Source organism: Engraulis encrasicolus, chromosome 6 (assembly GCF_034702125.1).
Source record: "Engraulis encrasicolus isolate BLACKSEA-1 chromosome 6, IST_EnEncr_1.0, whole genome shotgun sequence".
NCBI lineage: Eukaryota > Metazoa > Chordata > Actinopteri > Clupeiformes > Engraulidae > Engraulis > Engraulis encrasicolus.
In genome coordinates this window covers 26567060-26589494 of record NC_085862.1, presented here as the reverse complement: position 1 = coordinate 26589494, position 22435 = coordinate 26567060, and the positions used below count along the sequence as shown (strand labels likewise).

The 22435-nt window shown below is 43.8% G+C and overlaps 1 protein-coding gene across 2 annotated transcripts; it reads right to left on the bottom strand.

Annotated features, from left to right (window-relative positions):
* Positions 1 to 9940: 9940 nt before the first annotated feature.
* Positions 9941 to 21794, bottom strand: timm44 (translocase of inner mitochondrial membrane 44 homolog (yeast)). Of its 2 annotated transcripts, none has more exons than XM_063201076.1 (13): positions 21568 to 21794; positions 20888 to 20998; positions 20560 to 20742; positions 20359 to 20439; positions 19891 to 20040; positions 18596 to 18729; positions 17992 to 18077; positions 16551 to 16643; positions 16194 to 16318; positions 14966 to 15016; positions 14781 to 14870; positions 14416 to 14526; positions 9941 to 11889 (listed from the first exon to the last, which is right to left on the bottom strand). In XM_063201076.1, the coding sequence occupies exons 1-13, from the start codon at positions 21598 to 21600 to the stop codon at positions 11770 to 11772; spliced, it is 1368 nt and encodes a 455-aa protein (XP_063057146.1). In that variant the 5' UTR covers positions 21601 to 21794; the 3' UTR covers positions 9941 to 11769. The 2 variants fall into 2 exon arrangements, with proteins under 2 accessions (XP_063057146.1, XP_063057147.1); XM_063201077.1 differs by lacking the exon at positions 21568 to 21794 and adding an exon at positions 21376 to 21563.
* Between the last annotated feature and the right edge of the window lie 641 nt (positions 21795 to 22435).

Below are 22435 nucleotides of genomic sequence, written 5' to 3'. Positions count from 1 at the left end.
TTGCACCTCAGTTGCTTTGTTGCTCCCCTGGATATTGAAATGCAATATCTAAGACCCATTTGTATGAATTACAACCAACTGAAAAAATGATCTCCCTGACCTATGGCTCATTTGTTTCCTCTTGTTGCCGTAGCAACTTGTGTTAATGCTCATTTGCCTTCACAGCTGGCTACAGGCTTCCTGCTCTGACTGCAGTGGTAAAATCAGGACTCTGGCCGAGAGGAGCATAAAGAGGAGACAGAGGAGGGAAAGGAGTTAACAGAGTGAGAGGCACAGAGGCCAGAAGAGGAAACGCAAAACAAGAGCAGAGGGCAGAAGACACCAGAGAGGAGGAAAGGGTATGAAAAGGTGAAAATTGGCTCGCCTAACGGTAGGGCACTGGGTTCGATTCCGGCCCAGGTCATTTGCCAGTTCTTCCCTGTCTCTCTCTCTCCCCACTCATTTCCTGTCTCTGTCTCCTCCACTGTCCTGTCAACATTAAAAAACACATCATTACAAAGGTGAAACAACATTAAAAAGGTGAAAATTGAAAGCCAGCAGAAGACAGATGGGCAGATGGGCCAACCTACAGTGTGTAATGGTGTATAGAGTTACTCCACATGAATGAAAGGGAGAGCAGAGGAAAGAAAAAGGAATGTGGCACATTATATGAACTTGTATCCTGCATATGTGTGTGTGTGTGTGTGTGTGTGTGTGTGTGTGTGTGTGTGTGTGTGTGTGTGTGTGTGTGTGTGTGTGTGTGTGTGTGTGTGTGTGTGTGTGTGTGTGTGTGTGCTCTTTTAAGTCAGTGCAGTGTGTGTGTGTGCGAGAGAGAGAGGGAGGGAGAGAGAGAGAGTGGGTGTGTTTGTGTGTGTGTATGTGTGTGTGCTAACGAGAGTTCATCTGGGGCACCCTAGGACGGCGAGAGAGAGAGAGATAGAGAGAGAGACAGAGAGACAGAGAGAGAAAGAGAATGTGTGTGTGTGACCCTGCGTGGGCTAATGAGCGACTGAACATGGCGGTGTGTGGCGTGGGCCGGCTCTGCTGAGACGCGGTAGGACGGAAGCGAGCGAGAGCGAGGGAGGGAGGCGTCATTAGAGTTATTGATATGCTCGGCAGGGAAGCCGGCAGTGGGGACAAAGGGGTCCATTGTCCCGGGCCCAGGGACAGAAGGGGCCAAAAGTGGGTCCTACTTACATTAAATGTTTTGGATGGGGGCCCCTTTCAAGTGGCTTTGTCCCGGGCCCATCAAAAGCTGTCAGCGGCCCTGGATACGCTCGGCAGGAGCAACAAGGAGCCACTGCTGCGCTGCTCTGCTCTGCTCTGGCTGGCTGGCTGGCAGGGCTTAGGAGGGACTCAGGCTCCCCGCTCTGATTTACACTTATAGATTAGCTGTCATCTTCGGTGAGCAAACAAACAGTTGAGGGGAGGGTAAGTGGGCTTCCCCTGTGGTCCTGGGGAGACTATCTGTCACAGCCGCCCGCGGCAGGCAGGCAGGGGAGAGACAGGGCAGGCAGGGGAGAGACAGGGCAGGCAGGGGAGAGACAGGAGGGGTGAGACAGGGCAAGGGCAGGCAGGGGAGAGACAGGGGAGGGGCAGGCTGGGGAGAGGCAGGAGGGGTGAGACAGGGCACGGGCAGGCTGGGGAGAGACAGGGCAGGGGAGAGACAGGGCAAGGGCAGGCTGGGCTGGGGAGAGACAGGGCAAGGGCAGAGAGAGAGAGAACAGAATATGATGCACTAGATCTCTGTCTCTCTCTCTCTCTCTCCCACACACACACACACACACACACACACACACACACACACACACACACACACACACACACACACACACACACACACACACACACACACACACACACACACACCCACACACACACAGTGAGGGCACACAGGGCCCCAGGAAAAACACAGAAAGCACCCCCCTCCCCCAATACAGCCTGTCATGGTAATTATAGTCCCGTCCCAACAATATGGGAGGAGCCTAGGCCCTGGGGCAAATGCCCTGCTTTCTCCCTATAGCTCCATCGCTGCACATACACTCATTCACGCACTCATGTACAAACTCGTAAACTGGCTAAATGTTTAATGTTCTCTACATTAATAACAATTTCATATGAAAGACACTGCTATTCTTCATGCAAAAGATTTTCAAGTCACTATAATTAACTAATACATAGAAAACCAATTATCTGTCCTGCTTCCCACTGAAAAACCACCAACATCCAAGCGAACCACAGAAACTGCACCACATGCATATCCCCCCCGCTTCATCATCTAACTTTCAGAAGTGCAAAGCATAAATGCAAGAACCACTTTCCAATATAACAACTCTTTTCTTATTGTGCCATCATCATATTGTGTGACTCTTACGGGAGGGTCTAACGACTCAGCATTCCTTGATCCATAAGTCAGACCCCTTGGAGACATTTTACCTCCCACCTTTTGATCAATAGAAACAGAATTTGCCATTGCTCAACCTTTCCTAGAGGAAACAACTTCAGAGGAGAAAAAAAGACCTTCCCTCACAATTCAATAGGTAGGTGTGTGTGTGTGTGTGAGTGAGTGAGTGAGTGAGTGAGTGAGTGAGTGAGTGAGTGAGTGAGTGAGTGAGTGAGTGAGTGAGTGAGTGAGTGAGAGAGAAAGAGAGAGAGAGAGAATGAGAGAGAGAGAGAGAGAGAGAGAGAGAGAGAGAGAGAGAGAGAGAGAACTAGTGAGAGAACACGCTAGCGAGAGCGAGAGAGAGTGAGAGAGAGAGAGAGCGTGAGAGACAGATTTCTGATTTCATTTGGGAAAGGTTCCGCCAATGCTTGCTTTGGTCCCCCCCCCCAATGCCCCTTGGTCTAGCAGCCTGTTCATGAGCCCATTGTATGCAGCCGCACAGAGTCACTGTGGCAGACTAGTCCCTGTAAATAGGCGGCTACGAGGGCATAATTTGCAGAGTACAAGCATCGGCACAGCCCCCCCTCGCCTCCGCATGGAAATGTCAGCACGACAGCTACTGGTCAGTGCAACATTTAGCCTAATTATAGGAATGTGTGTGTGTGTGTATGTGTGTGTGTGAGAGAGAGAGAGAGAGAGAGAGAGAGAGAGCGAGAGAGACAGAACGAGAGAGATGGAGACAGACAGACAGTTTGGTGTCATTAGACCATTAGTTGCATTATCCAACCCGCAATCCAGATGTTTTTCTGGATCAAAGATGGCCTTTGGAGATTTCATTATGGCCGCCATTGACTTGTGTACGGCTCAGGGCCATTATCATGAATAACAACGCTAACCCAATAAAGGGCCAGAAAAACACATCTGTGCCCGGATATCACATGACTGATGCTGGGATGCGGACGGCAGTTGGGGGGTTGTTGTTTTCATTATTGTGATCAGGGGCCTTTTCTGTCTCGTCTAGTACCAGTGGCGGAACAATTGCAAACAGGGCCCCAGGACAAAACTCGAACAGGGCCCCCTATACAGCCTGGCATGGTCATGATAGGGCCCCAACCACCAATACGGGAGGGCCCTGGGTCCAGGGGCAAATGCCCTGCTTGCCCTACCCATAGTTCCGCTCCTGTCTACTACGTCCTGTCTCAGGCTGTCATCTTCGGGCCAAGAAGACTAGGCGGATGGCCTTCAGCCCAGCTCTTGCTGACAAGCTCGCAGACAGCACACTATCCATTCCAGAACACTGAAAGGACAAACAAGCACAATGAAATACAACTCGTGGAATGATACGCTTACACCACTTCCAGCTTTTGTTTTGTCTTTCTTTCTCCACTATGCATGTGAAACCTATAAAGGTTTTTTTTCGCCCCTCTCTGCTAACATAAAGTTATATCTTCAGGCTATCTTTGCGTTTAACTTGATTTGACAATGGCGAGTGAAATGAAATGAATGGGACATATAGGGCGGACTCTTGAAAGGACTTGAAGTCGCATGTGAACTCAGGTCCTTGGTTTTATTGTCTGGCGCTTTATCCAACTACCCAAGCCCATGAACACCCCCACTGGTCCTCTCTTCTCAGGGTTCAAGCACTCTTCTGTAATCAGTAAACAAGTGAATCACGGAAACGACTCAAAGATGAAGGAAATGGAAAACATATTTGGGAAGTCATGGTGACAGCACACCTATTAACACGTCAGACCAGATGACATACGTATAGCTGTTGGGGCCAAAAGAGCGGGAAACCAATGTCTGCTTGTGAAATGTTCTGCAGTTATGACTGAAATGGCATCAGCCATTCTTGTCACGCAATGCTATTTACAGACTGAATTCCTAATACTCTTATTCTAATTGATTTTCATGGCCATAGCCTCTGTGGTTGACCATTTATATTCATGTCTTGCCAATAAAACGCAGCTTGTGTTATTTATGTGCTGCATATGAGGGCGGAGGGCGGATCGAGGGCTTGGGGGCATCGAAGCAGGTCTCTAGGTCCTTTGTTACAGTATATATTATTCCTGCATCTCTATAAATATAATCCCTATATCCAATATTACTGCAGTAACCTTGAGTCTGCAGAAGATGCACAAAGCAAAATGATATCTTGCATGTTTGCTACTGAACAGACAAAGCAGGTATTTAACTAGCAAATATTACACAATTTTATGAAAAAATGTCTGCCTGAACCATTTTTTTAAAAATTATTTCTTTGGTTAAATTGGAGTAGGTCTTACTACACTGTACCTGGGAGGACTATCCCAAAAATGGCACAGACCACGATTTCTTCCTTTTTTTAAACACACTTTCAATTCATCCTCTCTCAAGTCAAGTCAAGTCTGCTTTTATTGTCAGTTTCTTCACAGGACATACAAGGAAATTGAAATTACGTCTCTCTCTATATATCATGAAGGACATAGACATTCACAGGACTGACATTTACAGACTGTAACATTTTTACAATATTTGTATGAGCATTGCCAGATGGTTGCCTAAAGACGCTTCACAAACTAGCCTACTCACCTGGAGCGACTGCCGGCTGGAGAGAGAAGCAAGCAGAGGGACCTGACTGTCATAGCAGGCACTTAGGGGAGGAGGAAGGCCTTGAGAGGCGTGGGAGTGGGGACAGGGCTGGCGCGTGGCTAGATTAATGTACAGGCTAGATATGGCTGCAGACTAGGGGCCCCCACCTGCCAGGAGGGCCTGATTGCTTAACAGTGAAAAACTGCAGAATTGTGACAAGATGCAATATTGAAAAATGCATCTATGGTGTTGAGTAAAGTTAGACATTTAATCCTGTATTTCTAGCTCGTAATTATGACACTGTCTACGAATATTTCTCACAAAATTTGCCTTCTGGGGGGCCCCATAGCAATCTGCAGCCTAGAAGCCCAAGGTCCAAGGCCATCTTAATACGGCCCTGGCGGGGGCCGGTGTTGGTGTGAAGTACAGCCTGAGCGATGACGGTCCAGGCTGGAGATGCAGCCTCAGCACCTCCTCCTCCTGTGGGACTCGTCTGGGGGAGGTGGTGGTGGTGAAAGTGAGGTGGAATTCATCATATGGGGTGGCAGATGCTCAAATAGGCTGGCCTGTGAATACATGTATTGTGAGTCAACTAGCAAACACTTTGGCTTTTCTCTACAGTACGCAACATCCCACACCAGGGCTGGACTGGTCGTCTGGCATAGCAGGCATCGCCCGGTGGGCCCCGCACCCTCACGGGCCCCTATTTTCAGAAATATGTAAAAAAAAATGTTGAGTCAGTTCTGCACAGCTAATTATGACGGGCTCCTTTAAGCCAAAAGTGCCCGGGCCCTTTTTCTCCCCCAGACCAGCCCTGTCCCACACACAAGGCCAGCACAATTAATCAGGGCTAAGTGTGATCCCCATTCAGCAACTGTCTGCAGACCATCATCCCTCTCACTCCCTCCCACCCACCAGCGACATACTGTATAATAGCCCATCCTAAGAGGGAGCCCTTTTTCAGTTTTCTCTTTCACTGCAAACCGAAATGACTCAACATAACAGGAATACCTGCAACTAGGGATGGCACAAACCGCACTGAAAACTGAAACCGTACAATTCACACACATACCGAACCGAACCGTGCAATCCGTGGCAAACCGCAGTTCATGTACTGCACATTAAAATATGTAAAACAGAGATCCTAGGAGTATCTTATCCAGCCTCTCTGATTCAAACATTAGCATATAATACCAATGAGAGGATGGCACAATTAAAATCACACCATTTTCACATTACATGCCTAAACAAAACCATATAGTAGGGGCTGTAAGCCGAGAAATCGTTACGCGCTGGATAGAAGCATATAATTCGGTACACATGTTCCTTGAGTGATTTGAAGACATCCTAGAAGGGGTGCCCCTGGAAAAAAATTGTCTACCATGTCATATACAATATGTCATGTTGGTAATGCATTACATTGTTATTACATGGCATTATACTTAGCTGAAAATGTTAATATAGTCCTCAGCAGAGATGAAGCAAGGGTAGTCTGCTCGACCAGATTGATAAAACTACAAAATGTACATAGTGTGAAAGTATGGGTGAGTCTGTACTTACGTGCTTGACAGCATGTAACATTGTGAACGATTTGAGAAGATTCTTGGTCTGAATTAAAATGAGCATTGCCCACACTAAAACTATGGTGAGAATAGACTGCTCCTAATGCTCGATCTGAATGGGATAGTGTCAGTGCAAGATGCCCTAGGTAGCAGGTTCTCCATCCTCTAATTTCCATAACAGATGAACGTATTTTATTTGTATGAGAGAGGGTAAAAGACAGGACCTTTCCATATGTATGAAGAACCCCATAAGATCACCTAATTCTATATTTTTACAAGGCATTGTGCATATTGTGAGAGCATTTCAGTCATCTTTAGAATGGCATATGGCATTACAGATTACTCAATATAGGCCTACATGTAGGCCACAGTATGGCTTCAGTTTAAATTAAATGGAAATGATTTCTTAGTATATGTTGAGTAAGAAGACAGAGGTAAATTGTTTTTTTTTTATTTGCAGACAAGTCCTCACCTAGTACTTGTGCCAAAAGTTGTATTAGTTAGCTCAGTAATCATTGAGTACTTAAGTTGCTATCAAAACTGACAGCTGATGGACAACATGTACCGTAGGTCTTGTGCCACCCTTACCCATAGGAGAAATATCTATATAGAAAAACAATTATCATATGAAAGTAAATCATTACCTGTACTCATTTTCTTGATATGCAAGGCACACAAATAGTCTGGGAGGAAGGATAGTCTATCATACCCCCCCGCCCAAACAAAATGCCACAAGACTTTTTTTAACCTTCAAGATTTTGAGTGGTAACAGTAACATAACTCATTCCCACTACACCCTTTTGCATAATATTGTACATGTCCTCAGAATGCTCTACATGTTTCAGTTCTATGTAGTTGTACTGTACAGGACAGTACAGTGCAGTGCAGTACAGTACAGTACAGTACAGTACAGTAGCATACAGAACGGTGCAGTATAATAAAGTACAGTAGAGTATAGTACAGTACAGTACAGTAGCATACAGTACGGTGCAGTACAGTACAGTACAGTAGCATACAGTACGGTGCAGTATAATAAAGTACAGTAGAGTATAGTACAGTACAGTACGGTACAGTAGCATACAGTACGGTGCAGCACAGTACAGTAGTATATAGTACGGTGCAGTATAGTAAAGTAAAGTACAGTACAGTACAGTACAGTAGCATACAGTACGGTGCAGTCTAGTTAAGTACAGTACAGTACAGTAGCATACAGTACGGTGCAGTCTAGTACAGTACAGTACAGTACAGTACAGTACAGTATAATACAGTAGCATACTGCACGGTGCAGTAGAGTACAGTACGGTATATCACATTACAGTACAGTACAGTACAGTAGAGTACAGTACAGTGCAATACAGTAGAGTACAGTATAGTCTTGATGACTTTTAGGCTACTTTGACTTTAGCCCTCCAAAGCCAATAGGATTTCCACATGCTGTTGTTTTAAGTTTTTGAAAGACTATTTTAGTAGCCTATGTGAGAGAGGGAAGGCAGGCAGACATGTTTTAAATAAAGGACCACACCCACAAATAAAAAAATAACCAGCAAACAATAAATTAAGTGGTTAGGTAGCCAACATGTCATCTAGATTAAAGCCAAAAGTATATGAAAAACAGACATGTTACCATTTTGCTCTTTTAAAATATAAAGTATCTGTCAATATACTGTATATATGATATATTCATAAATGCCCTTATCACTCCATTGTACACTTAGGACTGAGATATACATATCTGAACATCAGCATACATTTTATTTTGTAATGGCCTATAGTAAATCATCCAAGCTGTCACTGACACTTGATATGTACATGTATTATTGACTTGATTGATATGGATATTTCAGTTGGACTCCTAGGCTTAAATCATTGAGGGGGTCCTAAGGAAGTAGTAGTAGTTTGTGTGTGTGTGTGCATGTGTAAGTGGGATTACAATTATTGTTTGCCATCTATCTTTGTCTGAAGAGCAGACTGAGTGTCTGAACCTGCTAATGCTAGCATGCTAACATTGGGAGAGTTATGTGTGGCCCAGTTCAAGGGTTTATCTCTTCTCCCCTAAATTTTCTAACCACAATTTTCTTTTTGGATTTTATAGATATGACCCACTGCAAGTTTTTAAAACTCTTAATGAATGTTGGTTCAATAGCTAACTGCCCAGAAATTAGTTCTCAATTGTAGAGTGATCTCATTCTGACCATGGTTTTTATGATTTTCCTCTTTTTGAATCTAAATAAGACATATATAACATTGTTTTCATGGAAAGTTTTGCACATATTTTCAAAGTTCAGTTTGTATACATCACACACAAATAGGTGGATTGGCCCATGACACCATTATGTCCAGGCAGTGCAGCATTTTACTACTATTGGCTCGTTTTGGGCAGCCATCTTGGATTTACCCCATGAAAATGACCTTAATGACATTGAAATTTGGGGCACCCCTTCTGAAATGATGGAGAACACCCTAAGGAAGGTCTACACCGATTTTGGTGCTTCTATCCAGCGCGTAACGATTAGGCCCTTTTTGGACGGTAAGAGACCCAGCTAATAAGGATATTTAGTGATATGTCTGATTCTATTAGCCAATTGAAAGAGGGCATTTGGAACGCTCAGACAGCGCACATCAGCACGACAACTTAAGTGCAAGCGCAGGTTAGCACAAGAGGCGGTTCTCAGACACATGCAAAAGGTCAAATTCAACTTACGCATCATCACTTTATAATTGCAATTGTATAAATATGGTTTAATGTTCCCAGTGCATCATTTATTATGAATAAAAAAAACAAAAACAAAAAAAACGAGAACCGTAGAGAACCGAAGACCGTGACCTAGGGTTGCCAACTGTCAATGAAAAAAATACGGGACATTTCATCGTGCCGGGGGTCTGGGGGTTGTCCCCCAGAAAAATTAGCATTTCTTAGATGTAATTTCTTGCATTTTAACGTCCTGTGTCCCGTTTCAGTTCAATACGGAACCCGTACTTTTATCTCTAAATACAGGACGATTCCGTATTTCAAGGGACGGTTGGCAACCCTACCGTGACCTTCATACCGTGATATGGACCAAACGGCGAATTTTGTGAACCGTGCCAGCCCTACCTGCAACAGTCCAATTTTTAAACCTCATCATTTGCTATTAATGCCTCATGTTTAGGTTAGCACTGCAGTTTATGGAACCTGAATCATTTTTTTTTTTATAAATCCATGAATCAGTTTCATGTGTTGCAGTCATTTTATTCGTAGGGCTGAATGATGCAACTTGTGGCTAATACTGTACTGTGGGAAGCATGCTGGTGTCACTTTCCAGCATATGTTCATCTTGTTAATGAAGACAAAGCATAACAGGTGTGAGGTTTTTTTTTTTTTAAACACACCTTGACACAAGAGACAAATCAAGGTGGTTGGGAAGGATTTCAAACTTCCTTTGACAAAACTTCAAGTATGAAAAGGGAGGATTTACAGTTTTTTTATTTGTTGTGTTGCATGGAACTTCCTTTTTTGAGCTAGTGGGGAGTGTCAGACATTGCACCGTGGCAGTTAGAGAGTGTGCCTTCCAATATACGACCTTGCGTCCTCCACTTGTGCTTGTGGCCTCGCCCCGCCTCCTGGCCCCTCCTTCATGGAGAAAACAATAGTTTCCCAGCTGTCAGCCTAGCCACAAAACTTTTGAGGGACTGTTTTTCATTCACCATCCCAATTGCAAACGAGAACATTACTTTACAATTGAGCTTTTGCAAGATATTGAAATATAATGCAGTTGTCAGTGATGTCATCATGACATATAACTTCCTGGTACGAGGCCACAAGCACAAGTGGAGGAAGCAAGGTTGCATATTGGAACACACCCAGAGGGTTTAAGCAGCTTAAGTCCACACTGCATATGGACGCCAGGCGAGAGGAGACGAGCGTGTAATACAGTATACATCACAGATCAGCTTCTTACAGCCCCCAGCCGTGACCTGTCAGCATCACAGACTGAGGTGGTCTTCTGACGGTCTAACTCTACCAACACCAATCCCTGCAGAGAGGTAGGCTACTGAGCCAGGAATTAAACCGCACACTTTTTTTTGCCATGTCTCCATGTCTTACATTGACTTGAGCCCAAATATAAACATCAAAGGAAGCAATGAAGGAGTCTGAAAGGGCTGAATTATTTAAAAAAATACAGTCTGCAATTACAACCACAGAACAATTCCAAGATTCTAACTGTAAGGCAAGTGGAAAAACAGAATGATTTAGAGCAATGGGTCGTTAAAATCATGTTGGCATTTTTTCCCCCATAGAACTGATGCCTCATAAATAATGTTTGATTTCCATGTTGGACTTATGAAATACATGACATCGTGTCCACCTTACATGAATTTGAAAGCATGGGGCCCGGCGAGAGGTTAACCATTTGGAACCCCAAATTCATTTCCCCCCGGCTCCGGAAAAAATAATTGGAACAGTAAAAATCTGAACAAAAACCTTTCTGTTAGTGCAACAGCTTGGGCAAGAATGACTAATCTCTGTGGTCTGGCGTCCACCTTCTTGACAGCTCATGATGGTCGCTTCACCGTGAGTGGATTTCACTTTGACGGAAGAGAGGGGGAGGTTGGGGTTTCACCAGTGTTTTCCCTTGAGTTAGCTCCCCAGAGTGTGGGGGTGGGGGGGGGGATGGGGGGGTTTGACTCCTTACTTGGGTCCCCGAGTCTGAGAACACTTGTTGGCGAGGGCATCAAACAGTCTGGTGAGGCAACATGATGTGATCTTTTTGGCTACAAGCTGATGGGACTCACGGCGTGGGTGGGAAATATGTGTATCCCACCCCCCGCTTGGTGAGCCTCTACAGTTCTTTCCAAACCCACCTCCCCACCCAACATCTTTCCTCAAATACCCCCCACCCCCAGTCTTCAAATGTCCTCTAACCCCCCTCCTCTCTGCTCCTCCTCGATGCTCCTGTGGGGCTGCTGCTCCTCTTAAAGCGCGTTCAGGCCAACAGATAACTGTGCCGGTGCCCGTTCCCGCACCTTACTCTCGAACCGGCAGGCGTGTTCACGCTGCAAGTCTGAGTGTTCTGGAACCGGAAAGTTGGTTTGTGAAGTAAACCGAAAACGAATCGTTTTTTTTTTTTGTGTGCCAACCGTGACAACGTGGTTCATCTTGGTAGCAAATGGTCACGTGGGAAAGGTTCAGAGCCCGGTATGAAAGCGGGTAGTTTGCAGGTAAGCACTTCAGTTCTGAGCGTAACTGGCGTGGGCGTGGGCACCGGCACCGTTCTGGTGGGCCTGAAAACAGTCTTAGAGGATCTGCTCAGAGCTGGAGGCGGAGATGTCCAGGAGCCTCCAGGCGGCGTAGGGGTTCAGCTCCTCCTGGTCCCGACACAGAGCCCACACGTACATCATCCGCAGCACCTTCTCCTGTGGACCACACAACACCACACAAGAAGAAGGGTATTTAAGGTCGGCAGTGTTATGGTTTAACAACAAAAACGTCTTACACTAGAAAAAAAGCTGAGGAGATCACACCTCTGTCCTCTGGTGGACAGTAACACACACGCCCCTTGAACGAACATACATACAAACAACAAACCCAGATGATCATATAATCTCCTTGGCGGAGGTAACCAAGGGGGTGCTGTGGTGCAGCACGCCAAGCCCCCCCACATATAGGCTTGCATTATCGAAATCTAATCTAATTCTAATCTAAAATCTAATTAATCTAAAAGTTTAATTAAAAAAATTGAGATAAAATACCACATTTAAATTAATTCCATTTCAATTCTTTAATCCAAAGGTGATTTAAATATTCCCACTATTCACACACCTCTTCACATACCCATTCTCCTGGGTCTCTTGTCAGTTAAATTGTCGATTAATTGCGATTAATGTTTTTTTAATCGATTTACGCATTGATCGATTAAAGTCGATTCATCGACTAATCGTTTGCATCCCTAGCTTGCATGCCAAGGGGCAGCCAGGTTCGAGTCTGGCCTGGGTCATTTCCCAACCTTACCCCATCTCTTCACTGTCTGTCGAAAATAAAGTCCCAAAAAGCCATAAAAAAAATCTTTAACTTAAGTTTTTTAGGGTGGCCTTTTAGGATTAAATGTAACAGGACAGTGAGGAATTGGCTTCCTTGCATTTACCTGAAAGAAGGTGGATCCCACTCCAAGCTCCACAGCTTTTATTTCCTCTATAACTTATTTTTACACATCCACAGCAGGTTTTGTTTTTGGTGGCATTTTTTTGATTAAATGGAACAGGACAGTGAAGGATGATGGGGAAGGACACAGACAGAAAAGACAGTGGCCATTTCTCAAAGTCTAGTGTGCACCCTTTTAAGTGCATCAGCCTTCGTAATCACGCCCAATGATTGGATTCTCTTTGGTGAACTCTGCGGAGCATCCAATCACTGGGCGTGACTAATTAGGTTGACACACTTCTAAGCCTCATACACTTGACATTGAGAAATGGCCAAGAGAGTGGGTTCCAAACCTACTGTGAACCAACAGAGTAGTGAGGAGAGAGCGCAAGTAAGTGCTCTCGGTTTGTTTGCATTCATAGTAAACACTTGCGTGTTGTCAAGGCTTTCCATAATCATGTAATAGGGAAGCGATGAATAACTGACCACCAAGCATTCAAGATCCCACCCTTGATAATACCCCACAGCTGGCCAAGGTTGTGTTGGCTGCGCTAAGCAGAAAACCACATAAATCCCACAGACCTCAAGTTTCCTTTTTGGCAGCAAGAGAAAAGACCCCCCTCCTCTGCTCGGTAAGTGTCGGTCTTGCTGAAAAATGCCCCCTCTGTAATAGTACGCGGTAGCTTCACCTGAGGTCACTGGGCCAGATTTACGAGTGTGGGGTGCGTTTTAGTAGGTGACTGAGGAGAACAGGGTCTGGTCACATTCCCAACGGGGCACGTTTGAAATTGACCATGCCTGGTGGATTGTAGTTGGTGAGATCACTAGTGGTAAATCATTGCCACAGAAGACTCACGCAAGCGTTAGATGCCCTGTTGAAACCCTTACTCTACCGCAGCCCACTCCACAGACACTGTTAGCCCTCTGTCATGCAAACCTTACTTCACAGCCCACTCCACAGACACTGCTAAAAAGCATATTTTGCATAACTCAAAAGATCTGAAGCTCCTATGCACACAGTTTCCAGGTGCTGGTAAAGTGTAAAAGAGTAAAACAAGAAGAATCCACCAGTGTGCAGTGATTCTTCTTGTTTTCCAAGCATATTTGCATATTTGACTCATAGCTGTTGAGTAAAGTAAATCTGCCTTTTGGATACCCCCTAACTAGCTGAACTGATTTATGTGATTGGAAGCTACAGGGATATGAGTCAACAGGCAAACACTTGGCTCGAGAGGACGTCTGCCTTTGAAACAGTCCAACTACACGTCTGCCTTTGAAACAGTCCAACTAACTTACCTGGCCTGACATTTTGTTTGCCACCGTGAACACAGAAACACCTGATATTTGTTTAAAATAATCTGTCAGCACGAAATAAAAACTGATTCAACATTTCTTCTTTTTTTTAAAAGGAGGGAAATAAGGCATTTCCAAGCTGCCAACCATTTGTCTGAACATTTCAGAGAGGCATACGACTCGAATATGGCATCTTTCCATAATTGCCATCAGGCTTTGGTTGGCCAAATGTAGGACAAATGTATTACACAAGTGGCCAACCAAAGCCTGATGGCAAATTATGGAGAGATGCCGTAACAAGAGCAGATGTCTGAAGCTGGAGCTGAAGCTGCATTTTTGAGCGAGCAACTCACCGGTTCTCAACCTTTTTTGAACAAACGCCCCCTTGACCTCATCATAAGCCTGTCAACATACCCCTTAGTATTGAAAAATAAAACACAACTAATGCCCCCCAACTAAGCCCCGTCCCCACGCTGTATCCTTCTCAACGCCCCCCTAGGGCAACTCACCGGGTCTCCCTCCACCACCTCCCCCTTGCTATTCCTGACCACCATGACGAGCTGGGCCTGGAAGGTGATGATGAGCACGGGACCTTGATCCATCATCTTCCCCATGGCCAGCTGCCCAGCAAAACACAAGCAGATGCACGTAACGCATAACGTAACACATCGCATCGCATGCAGAATAAATAATATAAGAGAATAATAGATCTTGGAGTCTGATGGAAAAACAACATTCCTCAGAAGTGCGATAATATGCTCACAAACTGAAAAAATGTTACAGAACAAAATGTACAACTGATGGCTTAAAAAAATTGAAACAAGATTTAAAATGAATAAACATTTCTAAAGCGTCATGTAAAACAGAGACTCACGTCTATGTTGTCAATGTCAAGAATCTTGGAATTGAACCTCAGGCCCATAGCCTTGGCTTGTTGAATGGGATGTGCCAGTTGGCTGTAGGTCTGGAAAACAAGCAAGAGAAGTTAGAGGTTGATATGACTTGCCGGCGGACATATTCTTATCTATTTTCCAAGAGGTCAGTAAAAACAACACTCACAGCTTCATAGCACCAATCTTTCAGCACCTCCAGCTCTCCTTGGATCATAGACTACATATCACAGAAAAAAAGGTAGGGGAAATAAAAGTGATGAATGACCAGTCACAGTAACACTACAGTGCATGACAAAAGCCTTACCATTTTCTAATGGAATCTGATACGATGCAAATGGAATATGCATGACAGGAGAAGAAACATACAGTAGAACTGCTCCACACTAACCTCCAGACTTGTATAGTCACGAAGTAGAACTACTTTAAGTATATTGGAGCATTATTTTTTCCTCTTACTTCCACTTTAAAGTGGACCTCCGGGATTTTGGACACCGGACCTCATTTCCGAGTCAGCCAGGGTGTAAACAATGTGTCATGAACGTTTTTTTTTTCACAGTCCATGCCGTCCTTGTGAATTCACATGTCCATGTTGCTAAGATAGCGAAAGTGAACGGCTATTGGTAGCCTGCCCCCAAAAATAGTCTTATCCAGTTAAAACAACATTCAAAACAAAACAGTTATTATGCCAAACTGCGAGTGTAAATATTTGTAAATATTACAAAATCCCGGAGGTCCACTTTAACGTGACAACAAATTTAAGCTGAATTTAATACTTTTACTCCAACACATTTTTTTATGTATTGAAGTAGTCTATGCCTGCATAGCTGACCTGGCAGGCAGTGGTTAACCCGTGTTTGTGAGAGCCCTTCGCCTTTATGAGAATGATGCATCTGAGCTCACTTTTGACTTACTTACTTAGGCTTAACTTACTTACACAGCAGGGACTTTTGTACATAGACTTTTACTTTCAGAACACTAGTAATGTTAAAATACTTCTACTTGTACATTCAGCACTTGAGTACCGGCTTCTTAATCACCTGTACTTACTTTCAGTACTCTCCTTGCAATATTTAAGTACAAGACATTTTGAATGCTTAGTACTTCCAGTTGAGTATGATCTAATAGAAGAACACTTCTACTCAAGTTGAGTATGATATAATAGAAGAACACTTCTACTTCTACTAGGGGTGTCCCGATCCGATATCTGGATTGGATCAGCCGCCGATATTGGCAAAAAATGCGGATCGGAAGTGAAATAAAATATCGATATCGGATCGGAAGTGCAAAAACCTGGATCGGAACATGTCTAACTTCTACTGAAGTCAGTTTCTTGATATAATACTTGTACTTCTACTCCACTCCTCCAGTGCAGTACTTCATACATCTCTGCTAACCTCCAGGATGTTGGGGATGATGTCCTTCTCGCACTGCTTCAGGAAGGCGTCCTTATCAAAGGATGGGTCCACCTTCAGGATCTCCGTCAGAACTTCAGACATCTCCGTCTTGGAGAAGAGCCCACCTGCCACAACAACACAGCACATAGTCATCAGATTTCACATAATACACATATGGGTTTCAATATGAACCCTGTACATAAAACACATTTCGAAACTGTTATCGACCATATTTATATTTGCATTACACAGCAGTTTTGCAAGATTTTATACTTTAGTTTTCATACTTTATTTTTTTTATATACTTCATAGTTTATAACTATGACAACAATACATTGTATTGGAGTAGGAGGTTACCTATGAGATCGGTCATCTTGTCAGTGACTGCACGTGAGGCCCTGACCAGGGTGTTTTCACTCTCGTCGTACTTCATCTTCATTGCGAAGAATCCTGAAGATACAAAGAAAGGTCACTATGCAATATGCAAAACAAGTTAGCCCCCCCCCCGGTTCAAGTCCAGCCTGGGTCATTTCCCAGCCCTACCCCATCTCTCACTCACACTCGTTTCCCCATCTCCTCTCACACCGTGCTGTCACAATAAAGGCCAAAAAAGCCCCCCACCCCCCTCAAAAAAACAAATATAAAAGACAGTCAATATACACTCTTCACACAAAGTCAAATAGAGCCGATATACAGTGCCCTGAATGTGCAAGTCTCCAGAGGCAAACGAACAGCATCCTCTCATAGACAGGCCTTTCCACACACACACACAAACACAAACACACACACACACACACACACACACACACACAGTGTGCCCCACTCCACTACCACCACCACCACCACCATCACCACAGACACTTCTTTGGAAGGCATGTTTACCAGGCAAATACTTGTCGACACGCAGGGCAAATACAAGGTGAAAATTAAACACCTAAATGTCCTTGGTGGCGCAGCCCCTGGTGACAGAAGAACTGACACCACGATTGATTGCCCGTGTCATTTCTTGGATAGCACACTTAGCTGCCTGCTGCTGACATCATTCGTTCACACTGCACTGCTCTCTACGGCTGAAGACCACGCTTACCAAACTTTGCGCGCGCACACGCACACACACACACACACGGTCTTCTGGATCTTTGGAGTACTCATTACCAGGTCCTCGTTAGTGACACCTCATTAGCCACAAGGTTAATGAGGAGCTTTAGGAACACTAACACCGTTTACTAGAACATTCAGTAGTCAATTAGCCCCCGTTCACATTCCGCCAGCAATCACCATCACTTATTTCCCCCCTCACCGTCATCTGACACTTAACACCATTCAGCTTAATCCATGCACATCAAGAGACAAATGTGAAATCTGAAAACCTAAGCATGTTCTAGCTCAGATAAGCAAGCTCTTACCAGGTTTAAATAAATTAAAATTAGGGTCCACAACCATTGCGCTGCAAACATGTCTCTTTTTTTGACTGACCAACAGCACCATCTACTGGTGAAAAGGCAACACACACTGGAAAGACATGTTGGGCTGTCGAAGTGCAAGGCAGGCAGGCAGCCAGCCATTAAAATTAGGGTCCACAACCATTGCGCTGCAAACATGTCTCTTTTTTTGACTGACCAACAGCACCATCTACTGGTGAAAAGGCAACACACACTGGAAAGACATGTTGGGCTGTCGAAGTGCAAGGCAGGCAGCCAGCATTTTAGGGGTGAAGATCTGAAACATATCAAATAAACGATGCATGCCAAAACAATAGCTGCAGGCACTTGCTAAAACAGAGCCCAGAAATACTCACTGTTGAAAACAACGTTGTTGTCCTTGAAGTCCCTCCACTGCTGGTACCACTTGGAGTCCTTGTGAAGAACCACCCCCATGGCCTCCCTGAGGGGCAGAAGAGCCTAATGAAACATCTGCAACCTTCTTTTGTCTCAATGTCCATGTTAACATGATGATGTTTTTTAATTCCAAATTAATAATTCAGAATGAAATAGTTCCATTGAATGTACATTGCACTTTCATTTAATTCTGTATCATGAGGCATTTACAAGGTGATGTTTTCAAAGCGGAATTAAGTTTTATTCAGAAGTTTATGCATTATTCAAAGGTTAGACAGTACCACATGCTTCCAACCAACTCACCCAGCTAGTTCACTATGATACAAAATAACTCTTCTGCCTTGATAGTTAAGTGAATTAGATATTATTTTAATTATTCAGAAAGTATAGATACTACAAAAGAGATTTTCACTTCAAGTAAGTCTCCTTGATCTCCAGATAACACAACATAAAACTGAGATGTACACATCAGAACCAAGCAAGAGAAGCACCTAAAATGAGCTCATGATGTAATTTAAGACCAGAGAGAAAACAGAGAATGCTTGTCATCAACAGCTGACATACTCGTTAGCCTCAAAGACTTTGGATTCGTCAGCGCCCTTGGATGAGAAGTCGCTCCTCTTCCGTAACCTGCTTGGAGCTCTGTAGGGTCCACTCTGCCCTAGGTCGTCTATCTCCTTCTTGACAGATTCCATGCCCTGCACAGACAGACAAAGAGTTCATTTTAATATGCGACCTTGCCTCCTCCACTTGCTTCTCATAATGCTGTCGTCAGTGATGTCATCCATCACATTTCAATATCTTGCAAAAGCTCAATTGTAAAGTCTTTTTCTCATTTTCAATTGGGATGGTGAATGAAAAACAGTCCCTCAAAAGTTGTTGTGGCAAGGCTAACAGCTGGGAAACTTTATCGTTTTCTCCACGGAGGAGGGGCCAGGAGGCGGGACGAGGAGACAAGCACAAGTGGAGGAGGCAAGGTCACATATTGGGATGCACCCAAAGACACCGTTGAGACGTTTTGTTGAGATGTAAGTTAATTGCTCTCTGGACTGGAGTGACATTTGTTTATCGTTTTAACGATTTACTTTTGATGGTATGTACCAAACTTTAAGTAAAGCACATAGCAATGCAAACAGAGTTGCTTTCGTGAAACTATCTGCCTTTCCCTTTATGGAATGTGCTTGGCTACATAAATTTCCCTTGTCAAGGCAGTGCAAACCACGTCAAGATAAACAGAAATGAACATATTTTGATTGTCGTTTCATGCCAATACTGTTGGTAATACAAAGTTGGTAATATAAAATCTTCAAGTTAAAAAAAATGTAGCTACAGTTCAGCCTGACTCATTTAGTTATGTTATTTTCTTGGGTTGGCCTGATCAGGTGACAGCAGGTTCGAAACCCACCCTTACCAATCAGAACAATCTAGTTACCATGTGGTTTCTCCACCTACACCTTCATTAATGTCCAAATCGTCCTTCACCAACTAACCAAACTGATATTGCTGTAGCAAATAATGGTTGTCATGTAATATTCACGTCAACAGGATTGAATTGGACTGTGGTTGCTCGGGATTGATCCGAGACACACAAGTTCAAGAGGCATCAAAACCTTGATGCAGTGAACCTTTTTTTCCCACACTTTCAGCGTTCAAAATGTTTTTCACTCCGACCCTAGAGACAATGCAGAGTCTCTTATTATTGGCACTAAACCAAGTATACATATATCTGGTCAAACAAGCTCTAACAAAAATTTACTACTCAGCAGCTCTATTCAGTGTCTGGAGAGGTTTAAGCAAGTTTCCCACATGTTGCGAAGAACGTGTGAATTGTTTTAGCAGCTGTCACATCAGTGTAATACCTGTGATATGGCTTTAAAAGCGCCCGTCTTGCCCAGCTTTTCTCCACTCTTGCTCACGGTCTCTGCAGAGGACTTGGCCGTCTTTGCTGCTTCCTCCACCCCCTCTTTGATCTTCTTGCCGATATCTGTTCGAGTAACCTCTTCTAATCCCTAAAGCAAAAAAAAAACAAAACAAAAAAACCACACACACACACACACACACACAATACAAGAAATACATGTTATCACACCCTTATACGCGTATAATATGCAATACAATGTACTCAATCACACCTTGACTCCATGTGATTTAAATGCTAAAAAAGGTATAACCAGAGACGTTCTTAATGCATTAGAATAGAAAATCTATGGTATAACTACGCTCTGAACTACCATAATTGGAATGCAGTGAAATTCTACTTCTAAAATGGAAGATAATTGGAATGCAGTGAAATTCTACTTCTAGAATGGAAGTTACACCAGTCTTACCTCTTTGACAGTTTCTGAAAGGGATCCGAATGTCTTCTTTAGTACTTGTGAAGTTTTCACCGTTTCAGACTCAATGGTTTTCTAAAGCAAGATATATGAATGAAGACATAAGAAAAAAAAATCTACAATGGCAGCTTAGTTAAAGATATTAGTGTCATGGTAGGTCGGATACGTGGTTTAAAGGCAATACAATATGCTCACATATTTTTTTCGTGCTTGTTGCAGAGCATCGGACTCCTCCAGCTTCTGTGCTTCTTCTCGAAACTTCTTGATGCTTTCCTTCATCTCTTTGTTTTTACTCAACTCCTGCTTCAGGTTATCCATAAACTCCCCCAGGAATCCTTTGCGGCGACCACCACCTGATGCATATCGCACCTGTGCACACTGTTCATCAAGTAAAACATCAGACATCATTTTCTGTTCCCCTCAAAACAGCCTGTTGTAGTTTTCAAAGTGTGCTGCTGTACAATGCTCAAAATACAACTCATCACATTAGCGACTTTGACCTTTGAAATAAAGTTCGCCTTACTTGTGAATTTACTGCGGGTCCACATATTCTGTAGACATGCGCTCTGTCGTGTAGTGCTGCAGATGTGTATGACCGACTGGACAACAGTAGACATGTTCTTCTGACACATAGCTAGCATGGAAGAAATACACCCCGTGGTCAATATTTACGTAACATTTGAACCAGATAAGTTGTGCATTCATTGTCAACAAAAGTACTTATTTTACTATTAGTGCCATAAGAGACGTCATTAACGTTGGTTTTCCCAGCAATCACATACACATTTTATTGAGTGACTGTCAAGTTAAGAGTAACTTACAGTCACCACACCATTCTTAGCGCTACAAACGTGACAACACTGATTTCACTACACGGCCCACTACTTAAACTCGTTTGTGAGTAGCCTATATGACTTTTTAATCAGTCTTCATGACAAAACACCGTTGGGAGGCTACAAACCAAGACGAAATTAGGCAATATACAACTCTGTAGTAATGATTTCTGCATACTCGAGGCCCACGAGAGCACACCGGTATGAGCATCAGATAGCCAGTTACAACTCCAAAACAGCTCACACGAAGACAAAATCTACTTTTCGTGACTAAATGGAAGGCGAGACTGCAATCCCCATGTCGTGAGAAACCGTTCCGATTTTCTTTACATTTTAACACATAGATATCTGAAAAAAGGTAAAGGCTCACCTGATTACACAAGGAGGCCGCCATCTTAATCATAGACGTGCCTGTGACCTCTTCGGCAGCTGACCTTCTGACGCATACCAGGAGGAGGAGCTATCGCCAAACTTTTAAAGTGGTAACAACTTGTTCAGGACACATCGTTCAGTTCGCTTACACTCAGAACGTGGTCTAGCCAGGCTTCTGAATTTAAGACAAGACTGGTCTGCATAAGGTCCAGACAGGCTGCCCCTATTAACAAAGATTTTCTAGGTCGCCTTTTCCAACATCCCTGGAAGCCTGCCACCTGTCATCCTGCCACCCGTACAACTACATCCACGGGATGGGACCGATACAATTCAAAGGTCAGAGGTTTAGTGATGCATGCAGTCTGCAACAAGAGGCGTGCAACGTTAAAAATGAAAAACATACCACTACTGACCCACATACAGCTGGGGTCAGTTTACATTTTTATAAAAGCAGCAAGAGTACATAGTTAGGGCCAAAATAATGGACAATAATAGCCTGATAAACCAGCCAGTGTCGAGGCCAGACCCACTCGCAGCTGAACATTTTCGGCGCCCAGCGGGTGGCGCTGGTTTACTAGGCTAACCGGTATGCAAGTCATGGGTCCTTGGATGAGTGCAACAGGATACATGGAATGGCCAGGTTTTCCTTATGCCTCTCAATTTCAGTTTTATGTGAAGTGCAAACAGCCATGCAGACAGTAACAGTCTGTACGTAAATGACTTCTCATTTGTTTACGTCAGTGGTGTAAAAACAAACTCTTCACATTGGCCGAGGCCCAACACCAAAATCTGGACCAAAGTTTTTTTTTTTTTTAAAAGACTTAAATTGTGCACACACACAATTCCCATATTTACACGTAAATTTG